The sequence below is a fragment of the Fringilla coelebs genome, assembly GCF_963513975.1.
Source record: "Fringilla coelebs genome assembly, chromosome: 25".
Lineage (NCBI taxonomy): Eukaryota > Metazoa > Chordata > Aves > Passeriformes > Fringillidae > Fringilla > Fringilla coelebs.
In genome coordinates this window covers 7462688-7487496 of record NC_140051.1, presented here as the reverse complement: position 1 = coordinate 7487496, position 24809 = coordinate 7462688, and the positions used below count along the sequence as shown (strand labels likewise).

Genomic DNA, 24809 nt, shown 5'->3' with positions numbered 1-24809 from the left:
CCTGCAGGAATCAGTGTTCATGCTCTTGTATTGTTACAACAGCCACAGTCACTATCAACTGGGGCCATTGTTTAGGCCTTTATTAACCAAATTCATAATCTGATTTGATAACATGGAATTTCAGATTAAAATATAAACACATGGTAGTTTCAGCTTCCTCCAGTGGGTAACAGATTTCTTACAACTGCCTGAGATGTTTTCCTCAGACCAGTTACTCTAGTTACACTCTGGTTTCATTTTTAGGAGCCTGTTGAGCATTAAGAGAATGAATATGCTAATAGATGCTATGAAGGGAACAAGCAACCACTCTCTGTACTCCCAGATTTTGGCTCTGACTCACTGAGGACTAGGAAGTAAAAATCACTCTTGAACTGCAGAAAATGGGTCACCCACACTGACCCACCTTTCCAGTAGCTGGAAAACATTCCTAGTGCAGACTTGAGCAAAGCTGCCCAGATGGGTAGAACTAAGTCTGGACTGTGTCGATGCGTCTCCAAGCAAGCTGACCAAGGCTGGCAGGACTATTTATAGCCAGTTCAAGTGCTTATGAAGGGAACTCTATGCCTTATCAGTTGATATATCTGTAAAAAGTAGCTACAGCACTTTTTGTAACTACTCCTTACCACACTTCTGTGTGCTAAAGCCCAAGAACACACAGGCTTGGGAGGGAAGAGATCAAAAGCACAGCAAGAACCCCACCAGGTTACTCACCTGAGCCACTTGAACAACCTGCAGCTGTATGTGCTGAGGCTGCTGCAAGCCAGTTGTGGATTGAGACACAGGGATGTACTGGATGCGCTGGTAATCTCCCTGGGGAGTCCGGTAATCTGTAGTGAGGGTCTGGGATATCTCTGTCATTGCTTGGGTCAGTAAATCTGTTGTCTGAGCAGGGAGAGAATGAGAGATACAGGTCATCATCATACTGATGTACTTCTTCAGGGCTGTAGTTCTTTTATCTACACTTACAGTGGATCTGGTAATTTTTTCACAAGAGCTTCAGGTCCAGAGGCTGGGGTCATAGGTAGCCACCAGGGATCATCGACTAGAATTGCTGTCTTCTGTCTAAATCCTAGTCAGGACCAGTAATGGCTAACTTAACATATCATAATAAAAATAATTATTTTCATCTTATGACATACCAGTATTCTGTTAAACAATGGAAGTCCTGTATTTGTGAAGAGCTGACTTGGTTTCCAAGTCAAAAAGTAATTTATTGATATATTCCACCTTTCTTCCTCCTCTGTAAGAGTCACAACTGTATTTCTAATGTGTAAAGACATTTAGTGCATAACTTAATCAGGTTTATGAAGCCAACGGCATCCTGATTAAACCTCTCCATTTTCAAGCAAAACAGTCTTTTATGTAGTCAGTCTTTAGATAAGAAGTTTTAAACCATGATCAATAGGACTTGTAAATCTACATAGTATTCCACAACATTGAAGTACACATTTCTAGTCTCAGCTTTCACTTCAGTGGCAGCTGATGTATTAACAGTAGAGAGATCAGCACTGGAGATTCATCTTGCTCAGTGCTGTGCTGTCCAAAGGATTACAAAAAGATCTGACTCCCTGAACACAGTTTGATCCAGTCCCCAGTCACTGTTAAGCTTGTCCTCTTAATGCCAGGAACTGTAGCCGGCCCAGGGCCTCCAAGGCTTCCCTAGCAGCCAGAAGCCTAAGATAGGAAATGCCGAGTCATGATGACTGGACCTTAGAAGCCCCTCTCTTCCGCCACCTTGGACCCTTGCTTATCTTTCTGTGAGACTATAGGTCACTTTCCTTTGACACTTAACTATTGGACAATTTCCAAAAGCCCTGTATCCTATAAAAAACCCTACTTTTGCCCAGTTTGTTAGAAGACGCTGTCCCTGAGACCTTTGCAGAGGCTGGCAATAAAGACAATTCTGTGGAACTTCATACAGGGCTTCTCCTCTCTCTCCCTGTGTCTGCCCACCTGTGGCACCTAGCAAGCTAAGAGCTGCAATCACAAAATGAGTTGATAACCACTGAAAGCTGATGTCACTTAAGCTTGCTAAGATTGCCTGTGGCTAAGAACTGCTTGGGAACTCAGGTGGACAGGCCGTGCCGAGCAGGACTGTGCTATCCGAACCCCGCTGCAGCCCACTGGGGCCACCCGAAACCCAGCGGAGGCCACATTAAGGAACTGCCTCTCTTACTTCAGGAGAAAATTCCCACAAAATCCAGGAGATGTCTATCCCTGAATTCATTTTGTGGAGTCAGTAAGTCTGAATGAAAGAAGAAAATGGATTTGGGGATAAAAGACAAATCCTTAAAGCTCCAGAGTGAAATGAACAGCTCCTGACAGTGCAAAACTGGACCACACAGGCTTAAAACCAGAAATGATCTCAAATAATGTCCTAATACAGGTTTTAAAGTAGTATCTGCCAAATAAACCAGGGTTACTAATAACAGAAGGTTCCTATTCTGTGTGTTTCCCTGCACTGCCCTTGTGTGCCTCCAGTCCTTACCACAACAGTTTCTCCTGTTGTGCTGTCAGTGGTGAGAACAGCTGGCGTGGAACTGATCACGGCCGTCGCCAGTGGTGCATGGATCGTGTTCGGGAGCTGAGCAAACTCTGGGTGCTTCTTGCGGATGTGCTGCACCATCTTTGTCTGCAGAGAGAAGCAAAGGAGCGTTGGAAGGATGGTCAGTAACTCTGCTCAGGGCCACGTGAAATCCAACAGCCTGGCCATACACATCTTTTAGGTTGCCCTCAGTAAAACAGCCTCAAGATTCATACTATGAGAGCGTCTGGTCAACAAAGTTGAAAACAAGGATCACAAACCTGCTGCTGATTAGAGATGACACTGAAGTATTGTCCTCAACAGCTTTTTACCCCAGTATCGCTAAATGTTTTATGACTTTTTCCAAAGGTCACCTTTTCTGTGTTTTGTTTCCCTGCTCATCTCCCCTGTAACTATCAGAGAGCAGTTTTTAAGCCCTTCCATTCATGCTCGTGCTCTGGTAACTTTTCAGCACAAACCCTCTATTCATGGAATCTTTTGGCCCTAAAACAACCAGACTGTGCCTGTACTGTCAGCATGCAGCACAAAACCAGCACTCTGACTGAGAAGAAGAGAGGTCTGCTTGTGGACAAACACGTGACAGAGACCATGGTGAAACAGCATCCCCAGGAAGAAGCTGTCTGAGGCCGCAACTCCCCCATACCTTACTGCTGTATTGCTTGGAACAGTGAGGGCAGCACACTGGAGGGGTGGCGATGGTGCCTGTCAGCTGTGTGTGGGTGCTTAGCATAGGATCTGGCTCTCCTGGTCCTGCAGGACGCAGTTTCCGGATGCTTGGAGGTAGCTCAGCACCAGGATGATTTTTCAGGATGTGTGCTTTGCGTTTGCTGGCACTTTTGTACACCTGCAGGGCAAATATTTGGAATTAAAATGGGGCAGCCCTGGTGTCTGCACTGGAAACAGATCCCAGTTATCTTGATCTGGAAGGTCTGCATGTTGCTTTAGAGAATACATTTAGTTAAATTCCCAAACAATTACAACAAAAGGTATGAACATACACCTTCAGGTGTTTCATCAACCTGTAAAAGCAACTGACTCCTTGTGTAGCAGAGAAGCCTTTTGAGAACATATTGTATGCCACGACCAAACACCAAAGCAAGACAAGGAGGTAAGAGGAAAATTCTTCTTGCCATATTTGAAGATCAAATGCCCAGTGTTAATTTGTTATGATGGTTGATGTCTCTACTTGACACAGAGCTTCAAACTGTTTTAGTTTAGTGATCAACATTCCTTTTAGTTCTTTTTAGGCACATCAACAAACAAATACTATCTAATAATTCAAACTATTTTTTTTCCCCTCAAACAAAAGGAAAAGAGGCCTCACAGAAAGACGTACTGAAGATAAGGACAATCAAAATACACTCCCTGGTAAATAAAGGTCCCCAGGCATAAAAGACAAAGGAAAATAAAAGCAAGAACCCAAAGGCACTGCAGAAGCAGCTTCAGGCTCCACTGACCACTGGGACATGACCTAGTAAGCAGCTTACAATAAAAGGTGTTAAAGACTAACTTTTAGAAATGCCAAAAGTACTTACTGGCCAGGAATTATACACAGTAAGCATACTTAGTCCTGTGCTAACACAAGACTAAGGGTCAGTGACCGAGTGACCGTCAGCTGGATAACAGTATTCAAGTTTTCCAATGCCAAACACAGCAGAAAGGGGAAAACGACAGCTTTCAATTAGCATTCCACTGCCTTGGCCTAAGTGCATTTTGTCTTTTTTTTTTTTTTTTTTTTTTTAACAGTACTGCAGGAATGTTGCTGGCAAACACCTCAGAAAAGCTACAAACCCCGCCAGAGATTTCTATGCAGAGACAAATTGGTTGCATCCAGGACTGGGATTGAGCTATCCTCCGAGGGGTGACTTCCCACACACCTTATCGCAGTATTGACAGAAGTAATCTCTGTTGGGTTTTATGATGGGCAATGTGAGCTCTGGCACCTCTTCTATTTTCATGTCTGGATGTCTCTTTGATAAATGATTCACCTTAGGAGAAACAGAGGACAAGAACATATTACAGCTGGAAGCCAAATGGTTGGTGCTTCTTCCAGACATGGGTAACAGCCAAAACAAAATTGAATGATGCAAGCCAGCAGCACTGAAAGCATTTGCTGCTGCAATGGTTATTGTGCACTCATATTTAACTGCTGAAGGTAAATGCGGTCTTGCTAGGTCTCATTGACAGTTTGTCTAACCAAAATTATATAGGAAGGGATGAAATAGTTTGCCAGAACTGTCTTGTAGGTGATATCTGAGAGTGATGGCCTCTGCCCAGATCAGAACTCTCATGAAACCTTAGCAAACAATCTCTTGCTGCAGAACAGCCTTTATCCAGCGGCAGTGACAAGACATGGCCACAAGAGGCCCTGGAGAAGGGGGAGAAACAAAAAGCAGGAAAGACCTCCAGGAAAACAGAGGCACTAAGGCTGAACAAGGCAGTATTTTCAGCTCATGTCCTGTTAAATACAGTACACATCAGGCAGCATTACTTAGTGTTGAAATACGGTACTGACAACCAGATGTACAGTGCGGGCAGTAAACATGTGCAAATTTGCTGAAGAGGTAAAACACACAGGTTTAAAAAAAGATGGATCACCTCAACTCAGCTACAAAATTTGCCAAAATTTGTTTCACAGCATCCTGGCTGGATAAGACCAGATTGGATGGGGCTTGGAGCACCCTGATCTAGTGGAAAGTGTCCCTGCCCATAGCCATAATAGGTGGAATGAGATGAGCTTTAAGGTCCCTTCCAGCCCAAACCCTTTTATGATCCCTGCGTTCCAACACTGGAACTCCATCTTTATTCCTTACCTATTCATCAGAATAGAGTACAGAGGCTGTAACAGCACCTAGGTACTCACCAACATGCCCCTGCGGCGGAAGCCCATCATACAGAGGCGGCACTTGAACATGAAGCTCTCATAGTCAGTGGATGCGATCCGGGGCTTGAAGGTTTTGGAGCGGCTGATCCGATCAGCCTTCTTGGCCTCCCTCTCTGGGTTGTGCATCCTCTGCATGTGCTCTCGCAGCTTGTCCTTCCTCTAGGAAGGAGAAATTGGGGAGAAAAATTCAGCAATGTCATAGAAACTGCCATACTGCCTGTTACGCATAAGAGCCACAGTCTGAGTTGCTCAGGATCTCTCTCCAGAGAGGGAAATTTTCCTCTCAGAAAAACGTGTTCCTTCACCCAGAAGTATCCAGTCCCTCAGTGTCCCATCACAAACTCAGTGACAGGAAGCAGACTGCAGCCACCACAGTTTACCTGGCTCACAGTCTGCTCTATCTGTTCCAATGGGATTTGGAAAGGCATCTGGATGACATGTGCTGACAAGATGGATGCCATGGACACAGGCATCTTGGCCAGGAATATTATTAATCCACTGGCACCAGCAAGTTAACTGAACTGTTATAAACAATGTAACCCAAACACCTGGCAATGGAGATGTATGATGTCCCAGCTCTTAATGAGCAGATAGAAAGTTCTTTTGCTATTAAATTATTAGAAATAAGATCTGTTTGAAATAAGATGCTGAGGTGACCTTGCCATTTGTCCTTCAGAAATGGATGTCATAGCTTACACAGGACACCAATCAATGCATGCAACTCACAGGCAAGTCTAGTGTGTTTACACATGTTATTTTCTTTCACGTTTGAGAACATGGAACATGAACTTATTTCCTTGAAGGAGGGTAAGGAATAATGTTTTTTATACTAGTAATAATCCAGGCAAGAGCCACCTCACCTTGAACTGCTTGCCACAGGTGGAGCACAGGAAGTCTTTGCGGTCCGAGTGCCGCAGCATGTGGAGTCGCAGCTTGTCGGGGCGGCAGAAAGCCTTGTCACACTCTGTACACTGGTAAATCTTCTCAGAATGGAAACTGCGTACATGTTTCTTGACCTAAAATGGCAGATGACAGAAAAATGAAGTTTATTCAAGAGAGAAGTGAGTGGTAACACATAGGAAACTCTTTGCAACATGAAAGAGAAGGAAAAGGTTTTGAAGGTGTGTAATATACTTTGGTTTAAAAAGTATTTGGTCAGAACAGTTGATATCTCAGCAATAGTTTCTATAAAGCCATAACATCTTTATTACTCATCTGGATGGGTGATTTGATTTCCTCAAGACTGAATCTTGAAGACATGAGCTATTGCACAGTTGCACTTAATGGGCAGAGAAAGTCCAAAATGTACCATTTGCACAGAGTTAACAAATTCATCTGAGGTTCATTATCTTCCTTTCATTTATAAGAAACCAAAACATAGGGACTAATTCCTTTCAATCAGACACAAGGAGCTTGCAATTGTAATTGGCAAAGAAAAAAAAAAACTTATTCAGAACAACATTTGTACACCATTCCTGAATGGCAATTACTTCTCCATACTCTGGGACTATTCTTCACCTCTTTAGACATCTAGAGGGGTATTTTTTTCCTCCCCCCAATAAAGGGACTAATGAAGTGTGACATCTGAAATGAAAGCACTATTCAAGAAATGAATCTCTAATTAAATCCTTACTGCTTTCTAATACTGATCATACATGGAACAACCTGGCATCTCTACCTGTTCCACATAGAAGTATTTCAGTAGGCAGCAGTGACTAATCTTAATTATCCCCACAGCAAGAAGAGAAAAAAAATTATTGTTAAATATCAAAAGTACAACTGAATAGTTGGAAAAAAGCCATGGGACTTTCAGTAATTTGCATGGGAAAGTTTACAGGGAATTAAGTTGCAGTACAGCATTTCTGAATCATCAACATTCTTCCTTGCTGAACATTTACAGAAGATAAAGGACTTCTTCCAGGATGGAATCATATTAGTGAAATCACTTTCCCCCATCCTTTCCTCTTTAGTCTAGTGGGGAGTCTCTCTGTTCCTATCACTCATCTAAACCGGATTTCTACATTTCAGTTTCAGTTAGGTAGCTCAGTAAGACACATCAATTGCTTTATCCCTAGGAAGGATAATGAATATATGCATGGTCCATCTCCGTTTTTTCTTACTGGACATGGAAATAGAATCTTTAAATTCTACTAATGACCTCGGTCCAAGTGCTCAGCATAGTGCGGAGTAGCTGCATTACTCACTGCTCCAGTGCAGTGTGCAGGGAAGAAGAATAAAGTGCCCAGCTGAAGCTTAAGGGGGAAGTCAGGAAGCAGAGTATCCTGATCTGTTCTGGCATTTCTTTGAGCTGTTCAAATGAATTATCCTGATAGAAAGCAGGCAAGGGATTAAAGATGTAAAACCCCTCGTTTTTTTTGTTCAGAGTTTTAATGACGAAGGGCAAGGTGTGTTCAAGTACAAGCTGAATACAACAAAAGACAATTCTTTTTTGTGCCACGGAGATGTAGTAGTCGGGACCTCTGCTTCAAGAATTTTTTAGGAATAAGGCACCCACCCTTCTGCACTACAGTGCCTTCTAATGACAGATTGAAGCATCACATCTGATGATTTAGTGGACAGAGCACTTCAGTGTCATAAGACAGTGGTTAGTCACTTTTCAATTTCTGACTGAGGCGGACCCCTGCACCTTGTGAGAACGAACAGCTGCGCAGTTACACATAGAGAGCACCGAGAAACCCACAGCCTTTTGAGAGACCCCCAAAGCAGTGCTTCAGATCAGTACAGCATCTCACCTGGATAAAATCTGGGAAGCGTTTCTTGCAGGTGGGGCAGGTGAAATAGCCATCATTGACATGGATGGCCACGTGATCCTTAAGGAGATCCAAGCGGTCAAAGGACTCAGGGCAGAAAATGCAGGAATACGTTTTCTGGTCCATGTGGAACTTCATGTGGCTCTCAAGGGCACCGCTGTTGATGAAGCCCTTGTTGCAGATGTCACAGGTCAAAGGGCAGTTCCCTTCCCGCCCATGGAACCGCAGGTGCTGGTCCAGCTTGTCCTTCTCCCGGAAGGCCTTCCCACACTGAAGGCATTTGAACGGGCGGAAGGATTTCCGGATGAACAGGTGCTGCAGAGCTGCATTCTGAAAGAAGCATCCAAAGGACCATTAGCTTTCATTACCATGTATAGATTCCACATCCCTATATATTCAGGATTAAATATACCATTAGTGAACCTAAACTTCAAGAAATTATTTTCCATCATATTTGGCCTCCAATTTACAGCAGGGGAGGCAGTGACAGACAGAAGTCAGGGGACACATCTGCAGCTACACCCTGAGTTAACAGAACACAGTGCAGGAGTTTCCTCTCCATCCCTGATTTCTTCTGATTTAGCTGACTTTCTTTAAGCATGCAATTTTTCTGTAAAATAAAACTAAGTCCTCTCTGAAGCACAGACCCAGACCTGAGAAAAGCTGTAATTCCAGCTGATTATTTGGCATCACGTCATAAGTTCAGCCACCACACAAAGGAATGGTGAGCCAGCACTGTGTTTCCCTCAGGAGCAGGGCTTATGAAATTCCACAGCCCTTTACAAGATCACCTTTTGCATCACAGATCACCACAGAGATGTGCAGCAGTGGTTTAGCATTGCCTGGAGAACTTCCAGTGGAGCATACATTCAAGAAATGCTGGTCTGAACATTTTTACTATTGCCACAAAGACGAACAGAGTTTCAAAACATGATGACAAGGGCAGAATGGCAGCCTTATCAGCAGCACATAAGAACTTGTGAGCAATTCTCCACTTCTACTGTACACAATGTCTCTTCTCAGCCCCTATCTTTTTTGGTGTGTGTTTGCCTTCACTCTGCCTTTTCTGTAACATTTCATGATTGTTCTCTCTTTGTTTTCTCTCCTTACCCTTTAGATAAATATTATAGAGCCATTCCAGTCCTGACCCAGCACTCTGCTGGAAGAACAGATGCTGCTGGATGCACTGCCTATAAAAAGAGGGAAGGAGGTCTTGCACCTGCATTTTAACATTGAATGAGAACTTTCATGTTGGATAGTTGCAAAGCTGGAATTGAGTCCTATGAAATCCCCCAGCTCATTGTCACCCATACTGCACTCAAAGTATACTGCAATGCTCCATTCCTCTGCAATAAGTCTAAGCAATATCCACTCTTCTCTCAAATACTTCCATAAACCATTATTTATTGATATCTTTTTTCACATCACACACAGAATCTACATCATGATAGTTAGAGAAATAATGTGGAAGAGCATAAGTTTAAGTTGCATATTAGGAAAAAATTCTCAGCTGTGAGGGTGGCGAGGCCCTGTCACTGACTGCCCAGAGAAGCTGTGGCTGCCCCATCCCTGGAAGCATTCAAGGCCAGATTGGATGGGGCTTGGAGCAACCTGTCATAGAGGAAGGTGTCCCTGCCCATAGCAGCAGGGTGGAACTGGATGAGTTCCAAGGTCCCTCTCAGCCCAAACCACTCAGATTCTACTAGAATATTGCTGACACTTCTGCTCACATGTGTTCCATATGACCCACTTGTCCATGAGACCCATTCATGACTTCTGCAAACAAATTTCCCTGGTTTCCTGTCTCCTTTGCTTGTGGGAATGTGGCAGCTGACAGAACTGACATTTGCTGTGTCTCTTAAGTGCACACCAACAGCTGACACTGATTTAGTAAAGTTATGAGCTCTTCTGCTGGAATGAGGGAACAGCTTGGGAATACTGTGAAATGCTGTGCTAAGAAGATCCTTCTTCACCATCTGAACTGCAGAGGGAAACCTAGACTTTCATTCCAGGGAAAAACAAGAGAGCAAATGTTTTGCTACAAAAAAAAAAAAAACAAAAAAAACCCACTTTAATACAGGAGCTCCAAATAGGGCTTCCCAGGAGCTGTCATCATCACTATTCTCCATTTTGCAAGTGGAGATAATGGGAAACAGGGATCTGCTCTAAGTCACACTGGGAACTGGAAAGACAGCCATGCGCTGTGCAAAATCTGATGTGCTGCTTGATGTTCAAAGGATATAATTGTCCCCTTAACCACAGGGAGATGCTAATAAAACACAGGTGAAAAGATGTATTTCAAGTTCTGAACTGCACTATTGAGTTTTGATCACTGGTACCTTAGCAGGGAGCTGACTGCTAATACAGCAGGCCAGACTCAACATAGCCCCGTTGTTATCTCAAGCGCTACAGAATGTGAAATGTTTTACTGCTCTTTGCTTAGGTAATCTATCAACTATAAAAACAGAACAAAAGAACTAACTGTTGTCTCATTAACTTGTAGTATTGATCCAGTACAAACAATTGTGCAAACAAATCTTCCAAAACTTTAACACTGATATTACGGCTCTTCATCCAAGCAATTTACTCCTATAAAATCCACCTTAAATCTACAAAGAACTGGCATGAAAAGAACTGGAAAAATGCAAATTGTTATTCAGGTAACACTTAGTTCTGCACATTGGTTACCTAAAGAAGAATGAATGTGACAATTTATGGTGCAGGGTCAATCAGGGAAACACTAAACAGGAGTTGGACCAAACAACATGGAAGGCAGTGTTGATACGTGCCATTGGATTAGATACAGGAAAAACCCAATGAAACAAAAACCCAAACCTACCTGCAGCTCCAGCTGAGCAGGCAGCATTGAGAGAGAAAAAAATACTTATGTTATGCAATGGACTTGGGAAAACAGAAGCCTTGACTTCTGCAGGTCACTACAAGGGCTCTTCCAACTGGAGTTTACTGCTTTGAGGTTTTTGCCTTGGGAAACACTAAACAGATCTTCCAGGTTTACTCTGTGGTAAGTAACTGCTTAAGGGGAATTAAAAGGGCAAAGATAAAAGCCACAGATAATCTTGAAGGTGTTTTGTGACCTTTCCTGTTTTCCTAGGGCTCATTAATAGGGATGCAATGTGCATTGTAGAACCATAGTGAGACCAGAATGCTTTCAGGAGAAGGGAATAATTAGGACAGGATGACAACAGAAAAAGGATAAGGAGAGTAAAAAAGTTACTTTTTTTTTTTTAAAAAAAAGGGGCCTTTTCTAACCTCATTTTACTGGCTGCGTTCCTTGTTACACAACCACTTGCATTTCTTTCACCACGAAGGAAGTGACTGTGCTTTCCAAATCGTATTCCGATCCCTTCCTGTTTCTGGCATTAGCACACAGACACCCTATATACTGCCCAGAACTGAACTAAGATTCATTTTGGCTGTGGATCTAATTTTCTACAAGAGTTCTTGAAGGGTGTGTGTACCTCTTTTCAGTACTAGGGACCCCCCCAGCTGCCATAGTTAAGGTCTGGCCTCCAAGGAAACCCCACAGACTATAAAGCAGAGGCTGAAAAATGAACTGATCTTATCAGGACTTGAACCCTGGGGCAGGACAAATCAGTGCTTCCAGCTAGCATGAAAACAGTCTCAGAGCACCACTGTCTTAAGCCTTAGAAAAGCTGAAGTAATTCACAAAGAATGACTAGTTTTGAAAACTAAATCCTATCCAATTAATAAGGAAGAATAAGAGCTACACAGGTTTCAGAATCATAACCAGGAGTCAGGACTTTTTACCTGTTCTTTGGAAGTGAATAATGTACCACATATCTAAAAACCAAATGTTTGCTTGCTTTTATTATGAAGTGCATGTTATTGTAGGCAGGTGCGGTGTGAGCGTTCAAAGGGTGATTTTTCAGTGCTTAAAAAATGATGCTTGCGGGTTTAGTCTTATCTCAAGTGCTCATTGCTCACAGTCTGATGCAATATGGAAAGGTCTGTGCAACCATCCATCTGCCATTCTGCCAGTGCTACTGGCTTGAAACATCTCCAGGACTCTGCTGAACATGAGCTACCAGATAAAGGCAAAGTTCGGAAGACTTGAGATACAAACATATCACTGAACCACCACTGCACTCCTCTGTCATCCATTTGTGATGAATTTACAGAAAACAAAAGCTAAATCACAGGACAAAGAAGTAACTTCAGAATTTCTGTCCTTTTCTTCCTACGTTAATTATTTCAGAGAATCCTAAGTTCACATCTTGGGTTCAAAAGTTCAAGGAAATGGGCAATGCTTTATCTTCTTTTCTGAGGATGCTGTAGCACACTGTAAGCAGTACATCCCCATGCTCTGTCAAAACTTCACCATCTCTCTCTGTACTCTATTATACACTCGTGAAAATACATTCAATAAAAAATCCCCCAAGCTTTTAACATATGAAAATGAAATCACTAGTAGAAGCTTTTAATTCAGAGACTGCAAGCATTTTGTATGGTTAAAAATTGTGCAGTCAATGTGCCCAAGCTGAACTCTTCCTTCAAGGCATGCCACAACATGTTTGGGGTAACACCACCATTGGTCTTGCATATATATTACTGTAAACTGCAAGCAAAATTTGGTTCAACATCTTCCTATACAAAATAGTAACTCAACTTTTTTCTAATCCTTCCTCATCCCCTAAAAATGAACCCTTACCCCACTGCAGCTGTTTCTTTCCTTAATCCAAAGTTAACACATGGAAGAAAAAGATTTTAAGCTAAATAAACTGATCTCCCAGTTACAAAGATTCAAGGATTATTTGCTTGAATCACTTCCCTCCCACACAGAGTAAAAACAGCTCAGGCAGTTGATATAGAGCTCAGGCTCCAAGTGTTTGCTTTTAACACAGGTTTTGCTCTCAAAGGCAGGGTTTTCTACCCCAAAAAGGACTTTATCACTAAGTATCATCATCATCTAAGTGGATCCAAACTGAGTTTGTGGTTCTTCTTTGGCAAATATTTGCAACAGAGTTCTGAGAGACACAGATGGTGCTGTGAGCAAGTCATTAGTATGTGCCACAGCACCAGGGTTCTGCCAGTGGTTTGAAGGACCCCTGCTTGCCGGTTGGGATGGACTGTGTTTCCATGCAAGAATTACTCTGATGAAATTCAATCAGCTCCAGCTCCTGACCAGCTCTCACTAACACCTATGAGATACTGGTCCTTTATTTGAGAGATTTGTGAGATTTGTCTTCCTCTCAGGGCAAAGAAAACTGCTATGAATGAGATGCTTTATTTGGGATTTGGAAATGGATCTGACAGTGAAAGGAGGACCAGCTGGCCCTGGCAGGCAGGCCTGGCATTCCCTGGGTTACAGTAGATGTGATCCCCCATCCCATGTGCTTACCCTGATGCGCTTTGCTCGTCTCATGTCATCTGCTGTCACAGTACTCTGTGTGGACACCGTGCTCCCCTCGTGCTGTGGCTGTACATGGAGCATGTGGTTTTCCTGCTGCTCCAGTGCTGCCTGTGGCTCTGTTGGCACCGGAGTCTGTTCCTGCTGCTCCAGTCCATTCAGTGGGGCTTGTCCGGCCTCATCAAACTGCCCCTTGCTGGAAAAATGCAGCAAGTCCTGAAATCGCAAATCATACAACCAGTGATTATTCCCCCCACCCACTGAAAAACACTTTTGATAATACTCAGTAGACAACAAGATTTATACATATTTAATCATAAGCTACAAACAAAACAGCATAGTGTAGTGTCTACACTAATTCCTACAGTTCTCCTACTGTGTCCACTGCTCCTTTTGGCATAATCACCTTCACCTACAGCAGTGTCACCCAGAGCACCAGGGAGGCAGTGCTGCAGGTGGGTGACTCTCCAACTCTCCACGGGCCATCCCTTTCTCTGACCAGCCATGGTCATTATGCATTCTTTCTCAGCATTCCTACTCACCCATTCAACTCAACAACAACGATGCAGTAAATAAGAAAATGCAGTAAAAAATAAAAACGGAATAAATTCTGGCAGCAAAACCAATCAGTATTATCTGGCTGATTAGCCAGATAATAGCCAACATGGCTCTTGGGCAGTCAGGACTATTTCCACTTTAACCAAAGCGACTAGAGCAGACCCAGGAAAGGACAGAATTTTTGTCTCATGGAAACTCTTGTCACTTTGAAACACTGTGTGTCATTTTGCAGTGTCTTTTCCTTTCTAAAGAACTATCTGGAGTGCCAAACTGGAGAGTGACAAACAAGGTGATCATGCTGGGCACTACGTGTCTTTTTAATCCAGTTTCCAGCTCTGCACACATCACTTCCATATATCACACAAAGCTACTTTTCCTCCCCTTTCACATTAGCATAAGAGGGAGGTGTTATGAGCAGGAAGCACTTGCCAGAAGTCTACATTCTTTCCCTGTGAGTTCCAAAAACTCTTCTGGAATGGAATCATCTTCTATTACATTAAAAAAACCCACACAGATCCTTATTTGACACCATGTAATGCAACTGACGAAACTTAAAAGCACAAGGTAGGAGACAGAACACCAGAATTAATTTTGAATTATGTCAGTTGAAGGCTGGTGCTGTCAAAACACAAAAGCGGGTGGGGGAGAAGGAAACCAAGGAATGAGGCCCTTAGACTGTGAGTGCTTACCAGAAAGAGACCCTTAGTAAACAATACACCATCTCAGCGTCCAGCCCAGGTCTGGGTGGCAAGTTTCCGCCTTGCTGACACTCAGCTGTGTTCTTAGCATCCTGACTCTCCAGTTCCCAGGCAGAACTCGTGCCCAGCTTTAGCTAGGTGAGCAGACCTCCAAGGGCCTAGGGCATCGTCCTATTCCACTGCACAGACACACATGAGCCAGCTCTGCGCCATGCTCCAAGCTGGCAGGACACAAGCCCCCTCCAGTCCAGAGGCCACTCACATACTGGACTGTGCCTAGCAAGTGCCATCTCCTCAGAGTGAAGGGTTTGGGACCAGCATTAGGTTTATTTGTCTAAATGAGGCTGGCATGTGTCATGTCAGCCTGTAGAGAGGGTGAGCTCACAACCGCCCGCACCAAATGCAACATTTAGGGCATTGCAGCAGGAATTCACAGGCAGAGTATACATTCCTCCCTCTGAGTCAGCACAGAGCCATGACCCAGTGAGGAGCCAGAGGAAAACCACCACTCCAGACATCAGCTTTCAGCTAAGTCATAAACCAGAGCACTGATCCCTTCTGTCACTGCTTGTAAAAGGACTTAGTGGTAACCTAAGCATGGTCACCATCAGAGAATTTAGTTTTTGACTTAAATACATCATTATTACATCCCTGCAGAATATAACCAACAGCTACAAGCAAAGAACGTTTTGCAATAAGCCTGCCTACAGGAGGCCCTTCTGTTATTATTAAAACATCACAGAGAATCATCTTTCAAACTCATTTAATTCTACCAGCAACAGCTTTAAGAGCAGGCTGCTCTCACATTCCAGAAAGGACAAATAGGAGCCTAAACTCCTATTAGTTTTACTGTCTAAATTACTTCTGTGAGGCTGCTAAACTGTCACAATAACCCACCTCACTGTTAAATGCTTTGGAGTAAAACTTGCTGCAGAAATCCAAGTGATTTTACAGGTTTTTTAGTAGGGAAGTAGTGTGGTCTCCTGGCAGAGAATTCCAGCTAGAAACCAAGAATTATTCATGTGTAAGCCCAAAGCATACCCTCAGTTTGCACTGATGCCCCAAATTCTTTTAGTCAAGAGTTTACATTCCATGTGCTATTTTTTTCCCTCCATCTCCAAAAATATACCTGTGTTCCATCTTCACACTTTTCACCGTTTTCACTGGTTACTTCTATGCGCATAAATTTGGGAGGGCGCCCAGGGCGTCTGCCGGGTCCAAATCTCCTCTTTCCCCGCCCACGACCTCGGCCTCTGGTTCTGCAGAATACAGGAGTGCTCCAGGTTAGATACAAAAAAAGACTAATTTGGATTCTCCACTGATTTTATGCTTTCTTTCTCAGCATCCTACTCACCTATTCAACTCAGCAATAATGATGCAGTAAATAATAAGGTGCAGTAAATAATAAAAACAGAATAAATTCTGGCAGCAAAAATAATAGGTTTCTGCCGGGTATCTATTTATTTCGTGCTTCATGAGAAGCCAAGGTTCAGAACACATTAAAATTTCTATCAGTAATCATGGGACCAAGAGGACTACTTGCTTCCATCCAGCGCTCTGCCATGGCAGACTTCTTCTAACACCCCAGTTTATGTTGTGCTGGGAAGCATTTTCAGCATGATGGAACAAGTGCACAAGGAAACCCATTTAAAATCTGAAGCCATAACATTCCTCCCCAAAAAGCACTCAGCTGGTTGATGTCAGGCACTAAACAGAAGGGAACAATTTTGTGTCAAAAAAGCAAAACAAAACAGGGTCACTTGCTACATTTCAGGAGAAAGAAGGCACCAATATCTTCTGCTCTGTGACAGGTTTTTGTAGATTCAGTTTTTAATAAGTCAGTCAACTATCTTGCCAGTGGCACAATGAGACACTAGAAGCCTTGTTTTCCAAGCTCTGTACTTCCATATCTCTGAGAAACATAGTATTTCGATTCTGTGATACTGAAACATTACAAATATTTAAAGTCATTGTCAAAAGAAAAATAAAACAAAAAAAACTTCACTAATTTCAACAGACTATTTCTCTCAAGCTACTTGTTTCACTGAGTCTTAGACCAGTCAGCCTCCTGCTGCCATGATTTTCCCTTCTGGCGCTGAGCTGATCTCTCCTGAGTTGGTCAGTAAGATTTGCAGGACAAAGCCCCTCCTTTCTGCATGTTTGGGGAAGCACCACAGTGATCCACAAGCGAAGCTAAGGCTGTCAGTACCTGCTGAAGAAGTCCAGCTTCTCGTCATGGGAGTTGAGGTGCTGCTGGAGCTGCTCCGAGCTCATGAAACGCCGATTGCACTCGTAACACGGCCAGTTCTTTTCCTGCTCCCTGAGCACTGTCGGAAATGTCAGCAACACCATTTCACTCATCACCAATTAAACACCTAATTTTTTTGCCCCCAGCCTCTCTACCCTCTGTGGGCCAGATTTCTCCCCTGAAGGTTAGACAGGTTGCGGAATAACCAGCCCTGCTCTGCTCTAAACTCACTCTCAATGCCTAAACTCACTCACTCTAAATGCCTAAACTCACTCACTCTAAACTCTTTGCTTTTTTATGTCCTCTGCACTGTGCCATGACCATAGCTGATCACAGAGACACACAGATCACTGGGGACTATCCTCATGGAGTATCAACACTGTTAGATATTCAGGGGGATTCTGAAATTCACCCTTGTGTAGAAGAGCACCTACAGGATTGTGCCTCTGGTGTAAGTTAAGGGAGATCAAGGGAAATTTCTAAATCTAAAGCAGTTACACAGCAGACAGTGAGTACAGAAACAGACCTCTTCCTCAGAGGAAGCAACCTAAAGCTTCCCAGAAACTGAAGCAAAGGCTTAAATTAAGGTATATTCTCATGAGAATAGTTCTTGGAAATAAGCCCCAATAACACAATCAAGATCTAGTTTAACTTTTCCCGATCTAGCAGAAATTTGGGAGCACTATACAGGCCATATACTTGAAAGTAAGGAGTGCAACTCGCAACCACTACCACACTGAAAGCAGAAGATCTCAAGTTACCCTTCCTTTCCTCCTCAGTTATGTCATGGATCTTCTGGTTCACAAACTCAGCATAGGAAGCAGCATACCACACCTGCAGCAGGAGCACAAGGTAACAGGACACTGAGGTGGACCCAAAACTAACAGAAATTTATTTGAAAATGGGTTTTAAACAATACATTTACTTCACTTGCCTCTACCACTAACTCTCTTTTTTCTCCTTCCATCCTCAACAATAAAATCTGGTAAGATCAATGTGGCCTCACTGAGGAATGTAAGAGCTTTACTCAGGAAGTACATCCATTTAATTTTAAGGTCTAGCTTCCTAACGAATGTTTATCTTGCACATGGCTTCCAGTAGCTCTAAAGGAAGTAAGATTAATATCTTCAAACCCAGCTATATGACTGTAAAGGAAGGATGTCATCAGAGTACTGATACTTGTACCAAGAGGAATGGAAATGTTATTAACTTGGGGGATTTGCCATTTCTTTCCTGCTCTCCTTACACAGACAATAGGCAGCACTATCCACATAAACTCATTTAAAATGCTTCTGAGCTTCTGAAGGATTGGAGCAATATGGTCCTGCTTCCCAAAACGAAGATCTGCCAGGCGCCAGCATGATGGACCCACTTTTGTCATAAAAGGAATTCAAGCCTTCAGCAAAGGCAACCACAAGAGGCAGGAAGACAAAGTTTATTAAAGCCTAAAAGCAGATGCTCACATTTAGATGAGAATTCTTCCATCATTTCATTTGTTTGATGAAAAAGAGTGGATTTTAGAAAAGATTTCTCAAAGAGGCATCAACAGATTTTCATCACGAAAAACTCAAAGAAGATTGAACTTGAAGTGGGCCACAGGCAGAGATGAGTAGGATTTCAAGGACTCTCCAGCAGGTGTGTCACTCTGCAGGAATCTCACCAGCTGGACAAAGACAAAAACCTGGAGCTCCTGGACTACACACCTGGCAGGCAAATCAAAACTTCCCAGCTTCAACTACTTTAATCTCTGGACAAAATGTGCATGAATGCCCTACATCCACTTGGGGAAGAAACCAGGTTACCAAACCTTCCAGTTAGCAAGCCATTTTACCCTAAAAGACACAACTAACACAAAGTAAGAAAAATTATGCTCCCACAGGGAGGTCTGTACAGATTTAAAGTCTTATTTCAAATTGTCTTAAAAACTTAAGAAAATGGTATCTGAATACACTTAAAATGGATTTGTAAGATTTCTAGTAATTCAGCTTAAAACATTAAGGACTGATTTCAGATAGTCCTGCTCTTAAAGGGTTTAAGTAGGCTTTTGCCCTGATTTAGTAAGTGCACTTACTAAACAATTGTTTTTCCAGACAAATTGTTGAAATCTACAAGTAAGAAGAGATTTGAAGTACAACAAAATTTCCTGATATCAAATTTTTTTGGTCTCCCCCCCCCAGTGCCCAAAAAATGTTGAAAATTAAGGCCATCTCAGCCAGCCACAGCGCTTTGAGCTCAACATAATCAATAAATTTTTAGAGGGAACAAAAAGCAAACCACAGGGAAATCACAATATCCTTTATAATTTTTCACATGCAAAGTTTCAAAAGCTCCAGGAAAGCCAGGTAAAAGGAGAGGCTACATTCACTTAAGGCACCAGAAAACAAGCCAGGAACACACAGGGCTAACCGGAAAGGGCATCCAGAATTTAAAAATTACAATTGCTGCAATAAAAATTAGATTGTATCAGCAAAATATATGCTGTGTAAAGCATAACAGGGAGAGACAAATAATTTACCTATTTTTATTTTAAACATCCCTCATGAGCCAAAGCTTATTAAAATGCATATGTTGGTGACTAACTACTTACTGACTTCAGTGATACTCAATTCAGGCCAGGCTTTTTTCAGAGGAAAAAAGTTCTAAAACTATTCACATCAGTAGTTTTTGGCACTTAATAGGAATCAACTTTTAAGGTACTATTTAACCAGTAGAAAAAGAGAATCCTGACACACAAGCAATGCCATACCTTGAGTTCCTGCTTGGGCTCCACATTTTTAATGGTGGTGTAATAAATGTGGTGGCCATACTGATAGGCCACTAGGTTCTGCTCCAGGTGATTTTGAGCTGGACGCACAAACATCATCCAGTTACACAGAGCCTCACTGGACAGTTCAAACCACAAGTCCTCTTGCAAGTCTCTGTCTTTTCTGTCACCCTTATCAAGAGAAACCTGTAGCAAAATCCAATTACATGTGATTGTAATTGCCTGGCAGCCCATTCAAAAGAATTTGACTTACTAAGAAAACTACTGTGCCCATGCAACTGTTACATTAGTGGAGCAATGAAGACATAGCTAATTTTCTCTCTTTACTAACACAGATCCAGAAACAAGCAGAAAAATATTTAGCAAGGTAAAGATTAACTAGGGAGGCACAATGGATCCTTCCAAGGCTTTCAGGGACAAGAATCATTCATTAAAGGGGTCAGGCATAGTATGAACAAGTGACTTTAACAAATGACACACAAGTAGTTGTAGCTTAAGTAGGCTACAGAAACATCAGTCAGAAGTTTCTACCTGGCAGACCCACTTTTCCTTTAATTTCTTGAGTCATGACACTTCCTCAAGCAGGAAGCAGCATTTTTTTTAGCTGAACTTCTCTTGGTTGCTGAATCTGCCTATGGTCACAATTTGCTTGTCAGACACTGACCATGAGAGCCCTCCTAAGACTGTGGATCTAAACTCCAACAAATGAAGGACCAATTTTTTCTAGTGAAACCAGTATGGATAAATGGATAAAAGTCACTCAAATACATTTTACCCCATACCGATTACTTGGCAAGAGGAAAGGCATAAAAATATCACCTTTCTCCTACATCTTATGAATTAGAAAGGTAAGAAACATATTTTGAACTGAGGTTACAACATGACACAAAAGAATGGCTGCAGAATGTTCTCAGAAGGGGCTGCTGTTTTTATGTCCAGATGCTGCTTCAGCCCATGTGAGAGTGATTCACAGCCTCCCATGTTATGCACCCTATATATGCATATCTACATACATATCTATATACATATATATCCTATCACCATAATGCCAGAACATTCACCAGGATTAGTGTGTCACCCTGAATAATAGAGCAAATTTGAAGCCAAAAGAATCTGGGTATTTCTTAGCTATATTCAGAGATGGAAGTAACAAAATATCTCTAGTGAATTGATGAAGGTAGAGTGACAAATTAATGAAAATCAAAGCTTAGGCACAAATTGATTTCCCCTTTTCTCACCTTACCTTCAAATGGATATAGCAGTCTTTGAGCTCAGTCTGTCTGACCAAGGGTCCTTCCACAGGCCCAAACTGTGTACGCTTTGGGATGCGCCTTTTAGAGAACACACCTCCCAAAAACCTGTCTATATAGAGCACCAGGGGAAGGCTGGCCCTCGCCCTGGTCAGCACAGGCCGGTTTGGGATGGGATGCAAAGGTCCGTGTTTTGGACACACTGAGGGATGTGCATTATTACACTCTTCACACCCTGCAACACAAAGGCAGAGAGGACATGACTTTTAGGCAGACACTCACACACCAGCTCAGAGACAGCCTTTAGATGTCTCTCTAAACATCTTTGGCTCAGCTGTGGGAACACTTATGCCAATAGCCTGTCTATATTCTAAAATATTAGACAGGCCAGTGTCCAGCAAAATAGGTACAAATCAACTCAGAGACTTCACTAAAGACAGAATTTTGTCTTTTCAGTCAAGCAGCCCAATTTGAATTCACATTTCTGGGAATCGAGACTCACATTTACTCATTACTGCTAAAATCTGAATGGTTTTTGCCTCTCTTTACTAAAGGTCTAATGAAGAGGGAAGAAAAAAAGGGGGTAGGTAGTACACTACATATGACTGCACATGCTTACACAAATCATTGGGATCAAAAGGTCGAGGTGGATCTGGATCCCACTCATCCATGTCAGTGTCTTCCCCATCTTCATCTTCATCTTCATCCTCATCATCTTCCTCTTTTGTTTCTATCCTTTCCATTTGATTCTGCAGAGGTGCTAAAGGATCAGAACCATCCACAGCCTCCATAGGAGGTAACACCTGGTTATGCACCGGTAAGGATGCCTGAGGAGAGAATTCACAAACAATTCAAGCTGATTCATGAAGAAAGCCACAAGGACAAATAATGAAGGTCCTTGCTAGCCTACCCTTCCCGCTGCCTCTGGAAATGGAGAGGAGAACAAGGAAAGGTGCTAAATGACTGCCAAGGGATGTTTTGCAAGGCTGGCTGCTGCTGATGGCCTCACTCAAAATACCTGTATTACTCCCTGGCTATACCCTGCCAAGGACTCAGTTCTCAGAAGAAACTGAACTCAGAGAAGTTCTCGACCCTTGCAAAAAGTTTAAAACCAAGTCCAGGCTCTGTGGATATTACCTAGAGCCTAAAACTGTATTTTAATTTCTTTTGTACAAGTGAGAGAATCCTGCACTTTGGCACACAATCTTCTCTTTACAATACAACAAAACCAATCTCCAGAGTACAAAGGTAGAGGTCAAGAAGGCGTGAGGTAATGTGGAGACTGGATATAAACTACAGGACATGAAGAACAGTTGAGGGCATTGCATTCTTCCACTAATTTTCAAGTTTAGCCCTTTCCATCCTTAAAAGAACTGCAACATTTCAAGTTTGGTGCATATTTCATCACCCACAAAGGTTTCTCAGGTAGAAAATAAGAAACATTATACGCAGCAGAGCTGCCTGAAAACACTGGCAAGGAAACTCAGTGGATGTTGCTGTGACAGTCAGCACTACACCTTCTGTTAACTTCACTTTTCAGCACTGACAGACTTTTAAGGTGGCTGCTCACAGAACCATCAATGAAACAGGTTTCTCTGTATATTAAATATATGATATCCTAAACCTCCGTACATTCTATGGTGAGACTTCGTAAGACAGTACAAATCGGCACTACAGCTTTCTCACATCGCTTCCCAGCTCACTTAGCCACATTTCATCCCCAGAGCAATGATGGAGCAATGGAATCAGTGTGCTCATACATGAAAAAGAAAAGGGTGCCTGGCAACTTACTCTATCTGCTTGTGGCCCCTGCTCCAGAGCCACTGGCTGGGGGGGGTCAGCAACGCTGCCGAGCACGGACAGGTTGGTGGGATTCATGCTCTGAGCAGCAGCAGGCAAGAGCACCGTTACCTAAAAGCACAGGCACTCATTTTAGCACTGCAGCATTTCCATCAGTCACTTAACACATGGGCAAGTCCTGGCATGCACAGCTTCCTTGAGCCCTGCACTCTACTCAAAAACTGCTGCATTGCCATGATTTTTGGGGTTCAAATAGGAATAATGGACTTGGACAGAACATGCAGCTCCTGGGACAAAGGGAAAGACTTCAAATCTATAGACTTTGCAAATTCTGAATTTTTAATATTTTTAAATTAAGGTCCTGGGTTCAATTGCACTAAAAACAGATGTTAGGAGCTCTTTAGCTCTTGGTAAAACCAGTGATTTGGGGTCTCTTTTCCTCTATACCCAAATTTACTTTCGTTTTCAAGGGCAAAAGGTAAAGAAGGACTAAAAACCATTTCCTTATTTTTTTCCTTAAGGAAATCCTGCTGATGGTTGAGGGATTTAGAACTAGATAAGCTTTAAGATCCCTTCCAATCCAAATCATTCAGTAATTCTATGATCCAGGATCCATAAAAACCAAAATGGTGTATTGACCTCATGAGAAGATCAGCCTCTCAAAAAAGAGGATCCCAACAATTATTTTTCTTTACATTTGGTCACACTACATATTTTTGTTTACATACTTTTTTTGTGCTGTAACAACCAAATTAATGCATATTACACTGTTCTCATCCATTCAGCAATAAAACAAAGCACAACTAAGACCCCTAGGAATCACCTTTCCCGCCTTTTGTTTCCAGCTTATCTACACAGGAATTTGCACCACTATTTCGCATGACTTTTCATCCTTCTCTACAGCTGATATCATGTGGCTTCTAGTCTGTGTCTCTGACTGTTAAACAGCTTTTCTGCTAAAATCCAAGCTCTTGCCTCTCTGCAGAGTGCTTAATAAATATCAGATAAAACTGAGAATAGTGCATTGGGCCAGTAGCGAGGGAGCAGACAACAAAATCCATAACGTAAGCACTTGGTCTTAGTACTCCAAACTAGTTGCTTTGTTTAAAGAGGGATTAAGAGTCATTTATGAAACGCCTAAAAAAACAACGGCAAAAAAACTTCAGGGAATGATGCGGCGGTGAAAGGAAACCACCATGACAGTCTGATATTGACACTTCTGAAGCCAAGTGGCAATAAAGAGGCATCATTATTCCTCCAGTGTGCCAGCAAGGATAGAGTTGTACAGACTTGGATCTATTTGTACCCCCTATTAGCATTGCCTACTACTAATCACACCAAATATACCCTTACTTGCACTTCCATGTCAGGTACTGCATAGATTATGGGCATTATTTTTATAAACCTCTCAACTTTCTTTCTACAATAAAGTTTCTTCTGAAAGACAAGAGGAGCTTTAATTATTATTTTATCATTAGTTGTCACTTCAGGGATGTCCCACATGAAATGCTGATGTAAAAACAGCTGCACAGGCAGGAGTTGATACAATGAGGGATTAACTGTTCACCAAAAAATTAGTATCTATGTTAGGACTGCTATCAGACTGTGTTGGAATGGAGGACAGGCTGAGGACAAGGCCTGAGGACAAGGCAAGTGCTTCTGGAATAATCAAAACCAGCAGATCACCTCTGTTGTAACTGCCATCTGCACTGTGTACAAATAATGTCTAATTAATCATATATTTGTTAAATGAGCTTTAAGGCAATTAAATAGGAACTTCTGCCTTCTTAATGCAGGGAAATTGATGGAGCAAAAAATTCGAGAACAGAACTCCAGAGAATGAGAAGACAGGTAACACCTTTATTGTGTCAGTCATTCCTTCCCATCTCTGCCTCAACCATT

The 24809-nt window shown here is 42.4% G+C and overlaps 1 protein-coding gene across 13 annotated transcripts in view; it reads right to left on the bottom strand.

Moving 5' to 3' along the window:
* PRDM10 (PR/SET domain 10) overlaps positions 1–24809 on the bottom strand; it is a 45128-nt gene that overhangs the window by 6269 nt on the left and 14050 nt on the right. For 11 of the 13 annotated variants that reach the window (XM_084221410.1, XM_084221412.1, XM_084221403.1 and 8 more), the window contains 15 exons: positions 22899–23018; positions 21727–21934; positions 21101–21342; positions 19840–20043; positions 17855–17927; positions 17055–17172; positions 15975–16104; positions 13581–13805; positions 8183–8530; positions 6290–6445; positions 5409–5588; positions 4423–4533; positions 3189–3389; positions 2489–2632; positions 712–882 (listed from right to left, as the gene is read on the bottom strand). In XM_084221410.1, the coding sequence (XP_084077536.1) occupies positions 712–882; positions 2489–2632; positions 3189–3389; positions 4423–4533; positions 5409–5588; positions 6290–6445; positions 8183–8530; positions 13581–13805; positions 15975–16104; positions 17055–17172; positions 17855–17927; positions 19840–20043; positions 21101–21342; positions 21727–21934; positions 22899–23018 (2631 nt within the window). The remainder of the gene's footprint in view (positions 1–711; positions 883–2488; positions 2633–3188; positions 3390–4422; positions 4534–5408; positions 5589–6289; positions 6446–8182; positions 8531–13580; positions 13806–15974; positions 16105–17054; positions 17173–17854; positions 17928–19839; positions 20044–21100; positions 21343–21726; positions 21935–22898; positions 23019–24809) is intronic. The other 2 variants (XM_084221401.1, XM_084221402.1) reach the window with 2 other exon arrangements.